The sequence below is a fragment of the Sebastes fasciatus genome, chromosome 9 (assembly GCF_043250625.1).
Source record: "Sebastes fasciatus isolate fSebFas1 chromosome 9, fSebFas1.pri, whole genome shotgun sequence".
Classification (NCBI taxonomy): Eukaryota; Metazoa; Chordata; class Actinopteri; order Perciformes; family Sebastidae; genus Sebastes; species Sebastes fasciatus.
The window spans coordinates 25,973,799-25,990,858 of record NC_133803.1 but is presented as its reverse complement, the minus strand read 5'-3'; the positions used below and the strand labels follow the sequence as shown (position 1 = coordinate 25,990,858).

Below are 17,060 nucleotides of genomic sequence, written 5' to 3'. Positions count from 1 at the left end.
TCATGGGATTATTTGCGATTAAATATTTTAATTGATTGACAGCCCTAGTTTGTAATATATAAAACTACTGTGTGTCATATCACAGCCCCTCACCACGCCTGTTTCCACATCTGCCTGTCTGCCATCTGCTCAGCAGCCACTTCAATAATAGCTTGCAGCTGCAAAGGAAGGAGGGGGTGGCGGGGTGGAAGGAAAAACCCAGAGGGGCTAGAGGTAAGGGGAGGACAGGCAGTCGGGCGGGCGGGGAGGGAGGAAGAAGGAAGGAGGGGGCGGTGAAAGCAGAGCTGTGATGCAGACAGCGAATCACATGAGCAGGGATCTGTTTACAAACTGAGGGCTGTAGACGAGAAGTGGAGACGAGGAAGGAGAGAGGAGGAGAGTGAATGTGAGAAGAAAATACAGGAGAGGAGAGGAGAGGAGAGCCTGGATCTGAATTAACATTAGCCGCATTGTCTTCCTGTGATATACACCTCCCTGTGCTCTTTGTTCAGAGCAGGAAGCCAGAGGAAGAGATGAGACATTGCTTTCCACAGGAACACTGAGGGCTGCCTGCCTGGTTGACTGGCCGTGCTGCTGGGAAACCCATCCATGTCCTTCCCTTTGTCTCTCCATAATTGGCCACGGCAGGTTTTCACAGCCAGAGAAGAGGAAAGCGACGTGGAGATCTAAAAAGAGAGGACAGAGGAGAGAAGAAGAGAGGAAGGAGAGAAGAAGAGGAGGAAGGGAGGGAGAGCCTCGTGACAATGTTTTGAAGGGGAGGCAAAACAAAAAAGCAACGACTGCTCGGCCAGAGGTACATAACCAGAGTGCTGGATGGGATTTGGAGTATATTTCCATACTGCTTGTGACATTGGTGTGTTTTTATCCACAAGGCTCACAGGTTCATCTCCAAGTCTTTGTCCTTTTAGTGGCAAAGCATCACTGCAGACTGAGGTTCAAATGAGCAGCTGCTTATTTTGGTAATGTCTTCTTGAGAAACTGGGAGTCTCTAATCAGATCTGCTTACTCCAGACCACACGGATTTAACTTGCTGCACATCCGCTCTGCTATCAGGGTTAAACTAGTCTGAACCTAAAAAGTAGAGGACGTACAGTTCAGAGCTTGTGGGAACCAGAATTTGTGATATCGTAGAGGTCACGACCCCAAAGATTTTCTGGGGTTTGCCAACCGAACATTTGCATATTTGATGCATCCTGCCCAATGGTGTAACGGTAAGTGTCCTGGAGCCGGTTGCACAGGTTTTTCCTAAGTTCAAACTTAGCCTAATTTATGTGTTTACTAATAACATACAAATTAGTTCTATTTCGTATTTGCTTCACCATCTAACAGGCTTCGCTGTTGATTTACCCATCAATCAAGACTCCGCCTCAGCACCCTGAGGCATCTTTGCACATCGCCTAATCAGGTGGTTGCATACATGCCATATAAAACACCAGCACACCTGTCGCTCTGCTCTCTTTTTCACTCAGCCACCTTAAGTAAAGCGCAACACTCAGTGAAACCGCTCGTCACCTCTGATGCTGAGATGTCCCCCTAAGCAAGTCCTGTTGAAGTTTCTCGTTGGGGAGGGAGGCATCAGTGGCTAACTAGCCGTGCTACTACTAGTACCACGAGGAAGATGACCAGCTCGTCTGTGACGAAGGTCCTGCGTTGCTGCCTCTTTGATGACAAACCAGACACTTGCTAGGCTAGTGCCGCTCAGGCTACGTCATTAGCTACACTATCTAACCAGCTCTAGCTACACCATGACTTGCTAGCATTTGCTAATTTGGCTTAGGACTAGCTAGCAAGCTGCAACCCTCGCTCGCTCGCTTGCTTAACTACGGCCAACGCATCTGAAACAGAGGCCTTATGTCGCTGGTGCCCTGATGGCAGAGCCAACTTCTTCTTACTGTAAGCAGAAACTATGAGCAGCCTACTTCCCTTGCTGGCTCGCCCTACAGTGGTCATGGTAATCTGTCCCGAGTATTTACCATAAGGACTAAGCGAGACGCGTGCAGCCCACGTAAGCTTCAGACTCCTCTGCTGGGCTTGTCGACTTTTTCAGTTGTAATACATGTTTTGATTAGAAGCATCCCACCTGGGACGGGCTTTTCTCTCCTCTCCCCATCTCATGTGAGGTCACATTGCTGGGTGATAGCCCATGTCCCCCGTGATGGATTGAGTTTACCACCGACGTGTAGCGTTTCCTGTTCCCATACCGACGAGGAAACGGCACAAGGTGAATAATTTGCTCCTCCCATTTCTATTATTATCCTCCACTTTCACTTGTGCCCCAACGGGTTCACACACACGTAGGTCCAAGTTTCTTGAGCCGGACGCGTCGCGCTGCGCTGCGCTGCGCTGCGCTGACTCATTTGCATAAAGTTGAAAAATCTCAGCGTTGACACTCGTTGCCCTCAGTCACTGGATCTGGTGGAAATGCGCCGTCAGGGTGCCGAGGTGGAGCCTGGATGATGTAAACCAATAGTGAAGCCCTTTAGGGGGCTTTGCATGTACTCATAGAACTGAAGTTACTATTTCTTTCATGGTTGTTACTAAATATTTACACCCAGTAACTGCCACGTGTAACTGTCAACTGACTGACAAAACTAACGTTAGCTTGCTCATATATCATTAAATGCTGTTTAATAAAGATGTAAACTTTTAAATTGCATGTTTCCTAGCAACCAATGTACACATTACTAAAGTTTTGACTAGCTTCTTATTGTTTTTAATTTAGTAAATCAATAGTTTGAAACTAGCTAGTAGTTAAAAGGAAGGATTTTCCACACAAACTTACCACTGGATTTATGAATAGCTTGCCACAACCAAATCCTAATGTGAATTTTTATGCACAAAGTCATGACCTGACCAATAACAACCATGAAAACAATGTGTTTATTGTAGGTTTTTACCGCAGACATGACCTCAAGCGTATTAAACAAAAACAACTTAGACCTCTAAAAGAAGTCGTTATACAATCAGGCTTTTATCATTTTCCAGTCAAAACATGTAAAAGCAAAGCTACTGTTTCTGTGTAACAGTGGCTCAGGTACAGTCCTGCATGCATTTGCACAGTGGCCTACCTTTTAGCGCTCCACTATCAATGATTTACCAACATTGTGCTAAGATTACAGCTGCTTCCAGCTTCACCCAAACCTCCTGTCAAACCCTCCCCAAAACTGTACATGTGCAACCTTCCTGTCTCGACCCCTGTCCATTAAAGAATGACTTTTGAACCAGCAGGTCGCCACCGCAGTATATTTTGACCTCAAGAAATAGTTAACTCCTGTGGTTTGAGGCTGACGTGCATCGTGTGGAATGAAAACTGTCACGTTCGAGCCCCTCAGGCTGAAAACACTTTGCTCTCCAGCGACTAACTAGTCTCTCAGGCCAAGACGCGGACCAAGAAGTGGAACACATTCCTGTGTGACGCAAGGACGGTTGTAAAAAGTTCACATGAAAGTGCTTTGCAGGGTTGGAGAGTTGCTTTTGCTTTTGGATCTATGAACTTTGTAAATACGTGGAAGGTTTCTCTCCTGGTATGAACATTATGAGGATAGATTCTGTAGCTTAAGTCAGTTTGATCCTGATTTCTATGGATTTATGCCATAAAGATTTTACATTACATTCATTTAGCAGATGCTTTTGTCCAAAGCGACTTACAATAAGTGCACCAATCAAAGATACCAATCAAAATTGGTATCCCTTTCAAACAAAGGACTAAAAGCATGTGCAGTGCAACTCTTTCACTTTCCACCTCCATTAGATCACTGTTGTTACACGCTGCCTCTCCACACATGCACTCATATCTCAACTTTCACCCAAGTTCAAAAACTTTGTGCAGCTCAAGAATCCCCTACAGTGTAAACAGTATTACGTTGCAATTTGAAATATGAGGCTTCACAGATGCGGTGTGTGTGGTGCACGTGTGTGCCTTACAAGTTACACAGATACGTACACCACATCCTCGCCATAGGAGGCGGAGAGGGTGATGTATGATGGTTTACGTTTGTCATGGAGACCCGGCTATAGGCTCTGATAGAGTCGAGTGGGCTACTATCCAGACAAGAGGACACAAATATGATAGAAAATATACAGTGAAGGGCCCTTGCAGCTTAATCTTTTCCATCAGAGCGACACCTAAACCTAATTCTAACCCTAGAAATTAAGTTGAAAGGCCAAAATAAAGTGTCAAAGTTGTAGGCGACCAGCTTTTTTGGTATTTACAGTACATTGGTCCCCACAATAAGAGTGGGCCTTCAGGTTTGGGTACTTTGGAAACCCAAGACAGAAAAGAAATAGTCAAATAATCGGATCATTCATAAAGAAATGAAACATGGAAGCTCATCCCCACTACCCCACCAAACCATTTATGCTAACATCACTCAAACATGGCTAAATCTCACAATGCTTTCAAAAGGATTCACTGTCTTTAAATGCCATAAAATGCTCTTTATGCACTTTGTGTGGAAAGACAATTCTGTTGAGTTTCTAAATGCCACATGCTGTAGGCTACATTCCTTACGTGTGACTGTAGCTTTGTTTTAAAAAATGACATTTCCATATATTTTCAAAATGCATTTGAAAACATGAATGAATATTTGTATTATTACCAACGTTAGGCTTCGTTCATGCATGCCTTGTTCTTTGTGTGAAGACAAAGCTGGTTTAGATTCGCCTTTTATGAAAATATATGTTGATATGATGGATATGATGCAGTTTGATGAATAGTTGCATTTATGATCAAAATGATTAACACATCACTGTCTGTAGGACGGTTGCTTCCACACAAGTATGCATTAATAATTGAACTGGTATAAATAAATATTCAATGGATAGTTCGGAATGCAGTTTAAGAGGCTTTTCGCCGTGACAAGAATACAAATCCTGACCATTTTCTCATGAAAATCATCTGTGATTGCTGTGACACTGTGGTGATACTGGTGTAACCCTAAGACATATTTCCTCTTTTTTTCCTGGTAGCCTAACCATGTTGCTTTAGCTGTATTAACAACGCATTCTCATCCCAACTCGTCATATACTGACGCGTTATCAGACCCCTTGGTGTCACTTTTCGGTCGCAGTAAACACGTGCTTAATGTTGTGAAGTAAACAAAAACACTTGCTTAGGTTCAGGCAATAAAACCACTATAGTTAGGTTTAGGAAAAAAATACATGGTTGGGCTTAAAACTACTACGTTTGTACAGTGAAAATGACCCTTTACGTTGTGAACACGGGACACAAACGAACAGCTGATTGTAACGTGACACACGGGACACAAACAGCGGTCTCCTGGGTGAAAGCCTTGTGTTTGTTGGACCCATCCAGCTCCCCTCCCGCCCGCCCTGTGTGTCTCTTTTCGCTCTTAAAGCTACGTCACCACACTCCTGGCGCACTTTTCCTGAGCGTTTAATAGTGACGTGGGATTGTAGTTAATGAAAAGCCCAGTGCGTCTCATACCGACACTAAAGGGTTCCTTAAGCGTTGGTATTTCATGCCGATGGCCGTGACAAAGTATCGCTATTTGACACCCTGGGAATGAGAACGGGCTGGTATTAAAGGACTTTTTCAGTGCTTGTGCACATACATTTGGGTATCTAGAGTTCCTAACAACCCACAAACTGTGAAACAAGAAATAATTTTTTTTGTGGGCTGCCTAGATCAGAAAACATGTGATTCAACAAGCCATTCAGATTTGTCTCCTCTTCCTATGTCACATGCAGGCTCATTAGAATATATCGCCCACGGCTTGAAAACTACCTTTGCAAAGGTGCACCATACCTTTTCGGCAAGCCAATCAGAGCAGACTGGGCTTTTTCTGGAAGGGGGCTTAAAGAGACGGGCGCTAAAACAGAGACAGAGGGTGAATACAGGTATATTCAGACAGACAGACCTTTAATACAATTTCCATTGTGTGTAATCTTTTGTTTCATGTGTCCCGTCCTCTCAGGGTGTCTGTGTGACCTTGGATTGCAGAACTCCGACCCCTACTGCAAGATGACATCCGAACCGGTCTTCCACCTGCCACTCAATGTCTACATCATCATCCTGGGCATCGGCCTCTTCATCCTCATGCTCACCCTCATCTTCTGCTGCTACCTGTTCAGGTACAACACCACAGATAAGGCTGGGTTAGAGCTCCTGTACAGGATTCACACATGTGTCAGACTGCTGTACTGGACTAGTGTTAGCATGTTCTTAAAAATCTGACCACATCTGACTGGAGACATCATCCTAGTTTAACCCCACAGTCTGTCAAAGGTGCTGTGTAATCTGCCTCAAAGGTAAATTCCTCCTTAAGAAGCTCTTGTGTCACAGATCATTAACCTGCAACCTTTAGTGCATACCAGGTGTTATTTTCTGATCTTCTGATCTACTCTTTTATTGTTTACACTTTCTTTCATCCTGCCTCCAGAGAGACCTTACCTGAACTCCTTGCATACAATATAGTTGTTGTTTTTATCTGCAGAAGCCAACATTAAATAAGCAAGACAATCTAAATACTTGTTACAGACTAAGTTTTAGTATTTTAATTAACTAGACTCCGTCGATTCAGGTAATGTTCAGGTAATGCAGAGGACTCCCAGCTCTGTGCAGAGCACCGGAAACAAAAACACCGACACCAACACATCTCCACCAGTATGATAAGAATGCACTTTGCGTGCCTAGTCTGAGTCTGTAGATATGTAGCCTACAGATAAGATATATTTTAATAGAATACAGTCGTACCGACAGGATACAGTAGAGCACAGAGGCCGTTTCCATGCCGCGAGGCAGACAAGCGCTCGTCTGTCTATTCACATGAGGAGCGCAAAGACCTCAGCGATACGTCAGTTGAGTAGGAGGTCCTTAATGTGGCCCAGCACACATTCGCGTACACACTGCTAAAAGAATGTGGTCATATGTGGCCCAGACCACCTCTGAATGTGGTCTGAGTGATCGACTCTCAATGCGTCATCAATGCGACTTGAGTGCGTACATGTTGACGCCAGGTCCGTCTGAGCACGGCTACAGATACTGGATTTTCATTTATTTATTGCTGTCGGGATGTAAATAGAATTTCAACAAATATAAGAAAAAAAATATTTTTGAAGAACATTACTAACCCTAACATTAGGGTTTTACAGACAGGTTGGAATTAGGTCAGTCAGTGAACTGTTGTCAACTTCCAGAACTTCTGGAAAAACCTGTTCAAAGATTTATCTTTGCTGAGGCGGTTAAACTTTGTTGATTTATTTGGCTGTCAGGAAGATATCTGAAAAATCTACTGATCTAATCTAAAACTGTGGGATTATGTTAAGTAATAAGTGTTGACAAAATCAGAAGCCACCAGAGTTGCCTTGAACACATGTAAAATCAGTCATTTACAAGAAAGTTAAAAACGGCAAAACGGTGTGCATCTCAATTATGAATGCATATTTTTTATTTGTACACCGACCCCAAAATAACAGTGATCTATTTAGACATTCAACAATTTATTATCAATTCAAAGGAACAATATGTACTGACAGTTAGCGTTTTAAAATGGGTACTGCAGTCCAAATTCAAAACACTGGAGCCGCGGCCCGTCTGCTCCTCCGGTGTGACGGTTACTCGTTAGCATGTGTTAGCATCACGGCGTTAGCCCTTTGGTTAGCCTGGTAGTCGCTTTCAGTCCAAAATGGCGGAGGTGTAGCTCTGCTGCTGGGCGCTGACGTTGCAATGGGACGACCAATTAACTTTCACTTCTTAGCAATATATACTGTACGTTCTTTGCCTCTGACCAGCAGCAGTAGTCGGAATCACTTCAACGGCTGTGTGTTTCAAATACTCGCTACCTTGATAACCCTACAGAGAGATGACCCGAGGCTTTTCAGGTCGGGTAGAATCTAACGTTAATGTTATCTCTGTTGATCCAGTTCATTTGCTTGCTTACACGGCTGCAGAAGGCTGTGTTTGCTGTGTGCCAATTTGTTTCATATGTGGCAAAGGGGTGTTGAAATAGGCAGTGGACGGGAACTGCAAAAACAAAAACAGACGCTCCGGATCGGAACATACTGGCTGTAGCATTGTTGTCAGGGAAGCCAGTATTTCATTTACGCATGTTTCCTTAATCTCTGGTAACATATCACGGTCATTTTATGATCTATTAGAGCAAATATATTACATATTGGTCCTTTAATAAGACAGAATTTCAGTGGGGATTCTCCTTGAGAGTGTTATAGATGTGCTCGTGGGGAGCGTAGATAGATGCACAGGCTGTTACTTGAATTTGGCATTGTGTGAATTCCAGGGACGGTTGACGCAGAATCTCAGCTGATTCATACAGCGTGACAAGACATGTCCTGAAGAAGACAGATATGGAGCACTAGGCCCAAAATTACATTGCATGATAAGTTTTTGTTTTTTGTTGTACTTCACAGACTCAGGCGACAAGGTGCAAGAGAACAGTATGGTTACAATGAGGTAATATGATCATACTATATCCAGTAATTCATACTTACTATGTTCATTTGTTGTCTCTGGTGAATTCTGCATTATGACACAAATCCATTCTGCTCAACAGGTTGTTTTGAAAGGAGCTGGGAAGAAGCTGAGCCTAATCGGTGTAAGTTGACAATGCTGACCGGCTAATGGGACGAAATGAATGTGGAAAACATGCTGCAGCAATTTAGTGACTCAAGTATTTAAAATGTCGCAAAATGAATGGATGGCGACAATTTACTGCTGTAATGAGGGACAGTGAATCTGTAATTTGCTGGAAAAACAGACATATTTTTTAGTTATTACTGTTGGCAAAGTCCAATTATAGTGTTAAAAATGTTGCACATGTAATCAACGTCTGAGTTACTGCTGTCCCGGTGAATATTTCACTGAAGTTCAGAGGATAACCACGCAACCAAACATTATATCTTCCTTCCTATGACTCCTTTTAAGTCGCCATACTTCATTTAGGCTATTTTTAAAGGTGGTTCTGTATGTGTGGTCAGACACTAGCTACTCCCCGGTACACTGCTGCAGTCATGAGACACTTCTTCTGTCTGTCTTATCAGCCATGTCCCAATTCTATACTGCATAATAAATGTGGCCAAGTTTGGGAGAAGTGAGATTATACTAAGTTGAGTCTATAGTATATAAACTTAATTTCAGACAAATTCACACAACTGAAATAGTTACTCAGAGCTGGCAGCAATCTGTAAATTGTGGGAGCTTTGAGAAGAAGCTTTTTAGAGATCTTCTTAAAAAATAAAGTATTATATCTTTGGACAACTAATTTTGCTAAACTACCAAATTGGCCAATATATCTCATCCCACCTCGTCATGTACTGCCGCTTTGTCAGACCTCACGGCATCACTTTTCACAGGAAAAAACTACATGGTTGGGCTTAAAATTACTACGTTTGTACAGTGAAAATGTGACTGGACGTTGTGAACATGGGACACGAATGAACAGCTGATTGTAAAGTGAAAGTGAAACTTAACGCACGGGACACCAACAGCGGTCTCCCGAAAGCCCTTTGTTTGTTGGACCCATCCACCTCCCATCCCGCCTGCCCTTAGTGTGTCTTTTTCACTCTTTAAACTACGTCACCACAGCACTTTCCCTGAGCGTTTACTGTGGCCGTGAATGGGTTTACATTGTAGTTACTTGAAAGCCCGGTGCTTCTCCCACCGCCGCTAAAGGGTGACTTGTGTGGCGGTATCGAACACCAACAGCCGTGGCAAAACGTTGGTAATTGACGCCCTGGGAATGAGAACAGGCTGAATTGGCAGAAGGCTCGTTTGGTGTGCATTTTCCATCATTACCTAGATGTTAAAAAGGGTAAAGCATGTTTATTGCTTGTATGCAAAATGCAAATACAGAATATTTGTAAGATTGATAGTACATATTGTACAGTGTTAGTATGAATAAGGGGTTATGGCAGTGATGAAATTATTGCAGTGCAGTCAAAGTTTTATTGGTGACAATTTTAACAAAGAATACACAGTAGTAGCTGCTGAATGGATGCATTATCGTTCTGACTTTGTAAATGCTGCATAGTAAGGAGTGCTTCTATCAGGATATGCTGTGTTAACTGAAAACAGTTCAAGTGTCGGTTATGAACTGATTTCAAAACCTCTTGTTTCCCCTTTTCAGCAAACATGTGCAGTGTGTTTAGAGGAGTTTCGCAGCAGGGACGAGCTTGGAGTGTGCCCATGCTCCCACGCTTTTCACAAGAAGTAAGTCTTGCAACTATACTACCGTTTCTCAACTCCAGACTTGATTCATTTGAGTGGTGATCATGCAGCTGATTTTATTGACTCACACATTATGCTTGAGGATGCAAACAATCTTTCATTCGAACCACGTGGACAGTCACTGTGGCTGCAAATCCATCGTCAGTGGCTCCATATAGGCCTGCCTTTTAAAACCACAAAATATTATTCTAGCCTTGTTTTTGTTTTTTTGCATTTTGGTAAAGGCTTCATGATGTGCAAAAAGCTGGACTAACCAGTTCGAAGGAATGACTCATAAATTCCACTTCACAATGGATTTCTGCCTTCAAGTTGACAGCTGAAGCAGGGAAATTCATAATAAAAAATGTCAGGATGCCCTGCAGAAAATAACCAACGAATTCCTGACAACACGCGTCCTTGCGTGTTTGAGCATGCTTTAAACAACTGAGACCTGTTTTTGCCCTGCAGCGTAGGCGTGACATTGACATCAGGGCTTTTAGACCAGTTTGCTTGTCTTTCTGACTGACATATCTCTACCTGTATCCCCTTTGAACTGTGTACATATCCTGTATGTCTGTCTGCCATCCTGTTTTACAACTATTAATTAACCTGTTTGAACTTTTTGTTCTTGATTCTTAAACTTCCACCTAGACCCACCTGCGTAACTTTGCATACTTTGTCTTCCTTTGAAATGACAAAACAAGGTAACACGTCTCTCATCTATCTGCTTTTCTCAGGTGTCTGTTAAAGTGGTTAGAGATCCGCAGTGTCTGCCCCATGTGCAACAAGCCCATTTGCCGCCTCCTGCCGGACCCCCCACAAGCACCTGAGCGGCCGCAGAGTCTCCTGGAGGTCTGAGAGGGGAACACATGTCCTGCAGCACCTTACGCTCTCCACTCACTATAAAGCCTGTTTCACTATCCAACAGATTGTAGTTTTAGTAATGCAAACATTTTTTAAGGCAGAGCTACTCTGGAAGTAGAAATGAGTACATAGCCAGAAGCTTAAGCTAAGTGCCTCAAAGCTGCAGATCCTCTAAATGAGAGACTGCAACCGTCAGCATTGGCACACAATGACAAGGATTTATGCGTGTATGAAATTGGTTTGTCGACTGCCGTTTTGAAGCCTTGAGTTTGGCTTTTTTGGCCGTCGCCATCTTGTTTTTTTTTGCAACCAGAAGTGACACGAGAGGGTAGAGCTAAATACAATCGAACGCGGAAACTTTTAGGCGACCAAAAATGTTAGAATTAACTTTCATGAACTGAAAACACACTGTGAAAGGGTTAAAGTTCGAAAACACGGACAACACCCAGACCGGACAACGCCGTGGTAGCGATCTGTCAATCACAAGGTAGCCACGCCCGAAAGCATCCCCTGCTTTATGGTCTATTTGACTCTAAATGGGACCATCATTTACTCATTGAACATCATGTTATATTGATGAAGACTTGAAACTAGAGATTTAGACCATAAACTCATGTTTACAATGTTTACTGAGGTAATAAATCAAGTGAGAAGTAGGGTCATTTTCTCATAGACTTCTATACAATCAGACTTCTTTTTGCAACCAGAGGAGTCGCCCCCTGCTGGCTATTAGAAAGAATGCAAGTTTAAGGCACTTCCGCAATGGCTTCACTTTTCAGACCCAGAGGTTGCCGCCTAATGAAATCCCAGTTTACTCCTCAACAGCCCTCAATTGTCTGGCTCCACTAAACGGCGAAGTTAACAGTTAGACATAAATCCTAAACTCCAGGCTTCAAAAAGCTCCTTTTCAATTCTATGGACGTCACAAATGCTCCTTCCACGCTTTTCTACAGTCTATTTTGGTAGCAAGAGTGCCACTTTTTGCCTTTTTAAATGGGCTTCGATTTAATCAATTGCTTATCCTGCAGGAAAACTGTGGTTAATGTCACCCACTGAAGTGTGAGATTTGATTATCTGTTGAGGAGAAACTTTGGGGTAGATAGAAATTCTGTTACAGCACAAATATGTTACATAAAGACAACTACATCAGCATTTACCATCAACATCATGGCATCACCACCAAAAACAAAGTGTTGGCATCATTATCAGAGTGTGAAGATACCAGCTAGTTGGGAAATGTTCAAATTCCAAGTGGGAACGAATGGCAAGTGGGGTCAGATAAGAGAGCTTTTTCACGTTTTCATGTGTTTAAAAAACCTGCATCTACACGCAAATTTTGATGGAAAAAGTGTATATATGTGTCTTACTTCTGTGTCACCCAAACAGTTGTGTTGGTCCCTCTGCATGAGTGTTACTGCTGTAACCCAACTAAAGAGATTATTTCTGCCTCCAGAGCAGCTCTGCCTCTGAGAAATGTTTGTATGACAAATTCCAGTCTTGTGCGTTTTCACTTTTCCCCAAAAAATGACATGCAGCGCCACATGAATATGATGCTCTTTCACCACAACTTCTTAAGAGCCCGTAGCTGAGTAAAAGAAGAAGATTCAACCACCAGACACCAGCTTTGAAGATATCAAAACCTCCTTTGGCTTATTGCTGCCCCCAAATTTGATGGTGAACGCAGAGACTGTAATGAAAGATGTGCAGTTGTGGAAAAAAGAGGACTTTTGACGAAACAGGACAGTTGTAAAATGTCTCACAGTCACTCTGCTCCATCCTACAGCGTGTTGCCAAGCCGAGTGGCGGTAGTGAAGACCTAAATGACAAGACTGTTGCGTCATATGGGATCTGACAAAACTACAGACAACTACATGCCTGTTCAACTACTATAAAGGGTCAACCAGTAAATTAACACATATATTCATGGTTTTTAAGTTATTTTCTAAGGAACTGTTTTGTATCATATCTGGGGTCATTATTGTAGTAAAACTATTTACGAATGCGTGTTGAGAGCTGTGTAACTGTATCTCAAAGCTGTGTGTGTGTAATCAGATTTGTAAATGTGTAAAAGAATCTCTAAATGCGTACTGAGATTTGTGAATGTGTAAAGGAATCTGCAAATGTGTCTGCACCACTTTTTTTTATATTCAATGGTTTATGATCTCAAAAGTCACATGAAAAAAAAGAAGAAAAGCCAATTGAGAGGCCTGCTGAGTTGTAACTGATGACATTTGCAGATTTGTCTACACATTTAAAGATCTAAGTACGCATTTACAGATTTGTCTATGTGTTCACTGATCTATATACACATATACAGATTTGTCTACAAATTTACAGATCTATGTACGCATTTGCAGATTTGTCTACACATTTACAGATTTGTCTATGCGCTCAAAGATCTATGTACGCATTTACAGATTTGTCTACACATTTACAAATCTATGTGCACATCTACAGATGTGTCTACACATTTACAAATCTATATAAGCATTTACAGATTTGTCTACACATTCACAGATCAATGTACGCATTTGCATATTTGTCTACACATTTACAGATTTATATACGCATTTACAGATTTGTCTATGCGTTCACAGATCTATCTAGGCATTTACAGATTTGTCTACACATTCACAGATCTATGTACACATTTACAGATTTGTCTACATGTTTACAGATGTGTCTATGCATTCACAGATCTATGCACATATTTACAGATTTATGTGCGCCTTTAAAGATTTGTCTTCACATTTACAAATCTCAATACACTTGCAAATCTGAATACAGATTTGGAGATTTTTTTTACACATTTACAAATCTGATTACACACACACAGATTCTGAAATTCTGAATGCATATTTGCAGACTCCTGTACCCGTTCACAAATCTCAGTATGCATTTAGAGATTGTTTTACACTTTTTACAAATCTAATCCGCACACAAAAATCAAGATACAGTTTAAACAACTCTCCACACACATTTGTAAATAGTTATGCTGTAATAATGGCCCCATATGACTGGCTTTCAGTAAAAGGTATTGTGTGTCTGTGATGCTAAAACACTTTGACTGTCATTTGTCAAATAGTTGGATGTCATTGTTGCCAGTGGGACAGATGAAATCTCCCAATGTCTAAGAAGTGCTCTGTACTGTAGTGATATAAATAGACACACTGCACTGATATGAAGAGCCTGTCTGAGCTGGTTTCTTGTCTGAGTGAGGTGCACCATAAACATCATTCTCTGTATGTACCATGTAATATACTATTATGAGTACTGTGTAAATTGTAAATGCTTTTAAATTTTCTGACTTTAGAAAAAAAATATATATAACCGGTGTTTTGATATGGTCATTTGGATCCAAGTCTTTATTTCAAATTTTGCTACATGTTGACACTCAAAACTGTTTATTTGTATGCTGTCGTTATAATATATGGATATGTTATTTTATTGTCCCGTCGGTGCCCTATATTTGGTTTAGGTGGTTTTGGTTGATCTTACCAACTGTGTGTGAATGTGACAGAAGGATTTCCACCAGTAAGATATATATATATAAATGTGCCTGAGAAAGAAATCTTCACCTTAATTCAAACATTAAGGTTTTTGTTATTCATCTTCTAATGAAATTCCAGCAGACTGTGAGGCGTAATGCTGCTCTCTACAGTTAATTACCTGCTGTTTTTATTTGATATACTTTAGCCATGGTAGCACAACGTAACTCCAGGGATGGTAGCGTCTGCCTGTCCATCCCGTTCTCATTCCCAGGGCGTCAAATACCGACGCTTTGTCACGACTATTGCTGTTAGATACCAAAGCTTAAGGCACCCTTTAGCGTCGGTATGAGACGCAACGAGCTTTCCATTAACTACAATATAGACCCATCCACGTCAGTATAAACGTGGTGACGTAGCAGGGGGACAGGAGGGGAGTTGGATGGTTCCAACAAACACAAGGCTTTCATCCTGTAGACCGCTGTTTGTGTCACGTTACAATCAGCTGATCGTTCATGTCCCATGTAGTAGTTTTGAGCCCAACCATGTTGTTTTTTCCAAAACCTAACTATAGTGGTTTTATTGCCTGAACCTAAGCAGGCATCTTTGTTTACTTGACAACATGACATGAGAAAGCGTTGGCCTGTCTGTCAGTCGGTCCACCTCTCTGGTCCAGATTGGACCTGAACAACTCCTCTCTCTACTCTCCACTCTACTGGATGGATGCTGCTGACTGCTAGTGATCCCCTGACATTTTCCTCTAGCGCCACCATGAGGCTGACGTTTTTTAATTTTAGTGAAATGTTTTAATGGCTTTTGGATGGGTCTGCATTTGGTACACATATTAATTTTCCCCTCAGGATGAACTGTAATAACTGCTGATCGCAAAACATTTCCTCTAGCGCCATCCTCACATCAAATATATAAATGTATCCAATACTTTGGTTTATTACCAAATACCTACAAATCTCATGAGATTCTGCAACACATTCTCATTCCAACTCGTGACATACTGACACTTTGTCAGACCCCTCGGCGTCACTTTTTGCTCGCAGTAAACACATGCTTAATGCTGTGAATTAAACAATAACACTTGCTTAGTTTTAGGCAAAATCTAGATGGTTGGGCTTAAAACTACTACGTTTGTGAAGTGAAAATGTGAATTGACGTTGTGAACACGGAACACGAACAAACAGCTGATTCTAACATGAAAGTGAAACTTAACGCGCGGGACATGAACAGCAGTCTCCTGAGTGAAAGCCCTGTGTTTGTTGGACCCATCCATCGCCCCTCCTGCCCATCCTGTGTGTCTCTTTTGCTCTTTAAACTACGTCACCACAGCAATTTCTCTGAGTGTTTACTGTTGCTGCAGATGAGTTTACATTGTAGTTAAAAGAAAGCCCGGTGCGCCTCATACCGGCACTAAAGGGTACCCTGTGCTGCAGTATCGAACGCCGATGGCCTCAGCTGTACTTTGTGTTAACTTTGTTTGCATGCTAACATGCTACACTAAGATTGTAAATATTAGTCTATACCCGTTAAACATCAGCATGTTAGCATTGTAAGCATGTTAGCATGCTGACATTAGTATTTACCTTAAAGCACCCATCTGTGAAAATAAACTCTTCCTGAAGATACTGTATATGTATTACAGGTTTTGAGAGAAAGAAACTTGAGACTAAACAACCAAGTCACATTATCTTATCCATGACCAGTAATTCCTGCAAGCTGTTTTATGAGGTTGACTCATCGTCCTGTAAATTCCCAGTAATCCCACAAAAGACACTTGACTGCAGAGCTGTATTTACCACTTAACTTAAACAAATAGTGAATTCTCACATTATCCCACGTTATGCTGCATGGTGCTTCCCCCAGTTCAGCATGCAACTAAAACAAAGTGCTGAGAAGGTCTATAGTAAATGATTGTATAACGTGATCTCTGGTCTACTGTGGAGTTCTTCATGATGTCACTGCAACAGTAAAATACAGAGTTATCTTGCAGGTATGAAGATGCACATGACTGCAAAAATGTGCACCGCACACACAGACAACACAAAGCGATAACACACAGTGAGCAGATGTCTGGAAATTCCCTGTTCAGTCACGACATCAGGGTATTTGCACAAGAACACAAGGGTGTCATGAAAGGTTTTCAATGATGCTGATCTTCCATTATTGACATTAACTGCATGACTTGCAAAGACAATCGAAACACTAAGAGGGCGGAAATCTCATCTGACTACCCCAAAACACAGCACTACAAATGTGGTGAGTTCTGTTATTCCCACAGACATCCGTTGGTTGGCAGATAGAAAGTAGTCTGCACTTCCTCACAAAGAAATCCCTTAAAAAGTCAATATTTAACCACAAGAAGTCCCAGATATGAGCGAGCATTTAGAGTTCTGCACATAAACTGCCTGATTACTCCTACAGTAGTGAAGGGGAACGGTTAGAGGATTATCATGAATGGAGATGACTGATCCATCACTGCAAACATCTCTCACTAAACCTCTGAGGCTTTCAAG

General features: G+C 41.9%; 1 protein-coding gene and 1 long non-coding RNA gene across 3 annotated transcripts in view; one reads left to right on the top strand and one right to left on the bottom strand.

The window, feature by feature from the left end:
- Window positions 1–280: 280 nt before the first annotated feature.
- On the top strand, window positions 281–14,397 carry LOC141774343 (RING finger protein 122-like). 2 transcript variants are annotated; one of them, XM_074646931.1, is made up of 6 exons: window positions 281–1,211; window positions 5,937–6,093; window positions 8,389–8,431; window positions 8,532–8,573; window positions 10,104–10,186; window positions 10,921–14,397. In XM_074646931.1, the coding sequence occupies exons 1-6, from the start codon at window positions 1,187–1,189 to the stop codon at window positions 11,039–11,041; spliced, it is 471 nt and encodes a 156-aa protein (XP_074503032.1). In that variant the 5' UTR covers window positions 281–1,186; the 3' UTR covers window positions 11,042–14,397. The 2 variants fall into 2 exon arrangements, with proteins under 2 accessions (XP_074503032.1, XP_074503033.1); XM_074646932.1 differs by having other exon boundaries at window positions 285–793.
- LOC141774345 (uncharacterized) overlaps window positions 2,132–17,060 on the bottom strand; it is a 170,982-nt gene continuing 156,053 nt past the window's right edge. The window contains exon 3 of the long non-coding RNA XR_012595306.1: window positions 2,132–2,308. This is a non-coding gene — a long non-coding RNA (uncharacterized LOC141774345). The remainder of the gene's footprint in view (window positions 2,309–17,060) is intronic.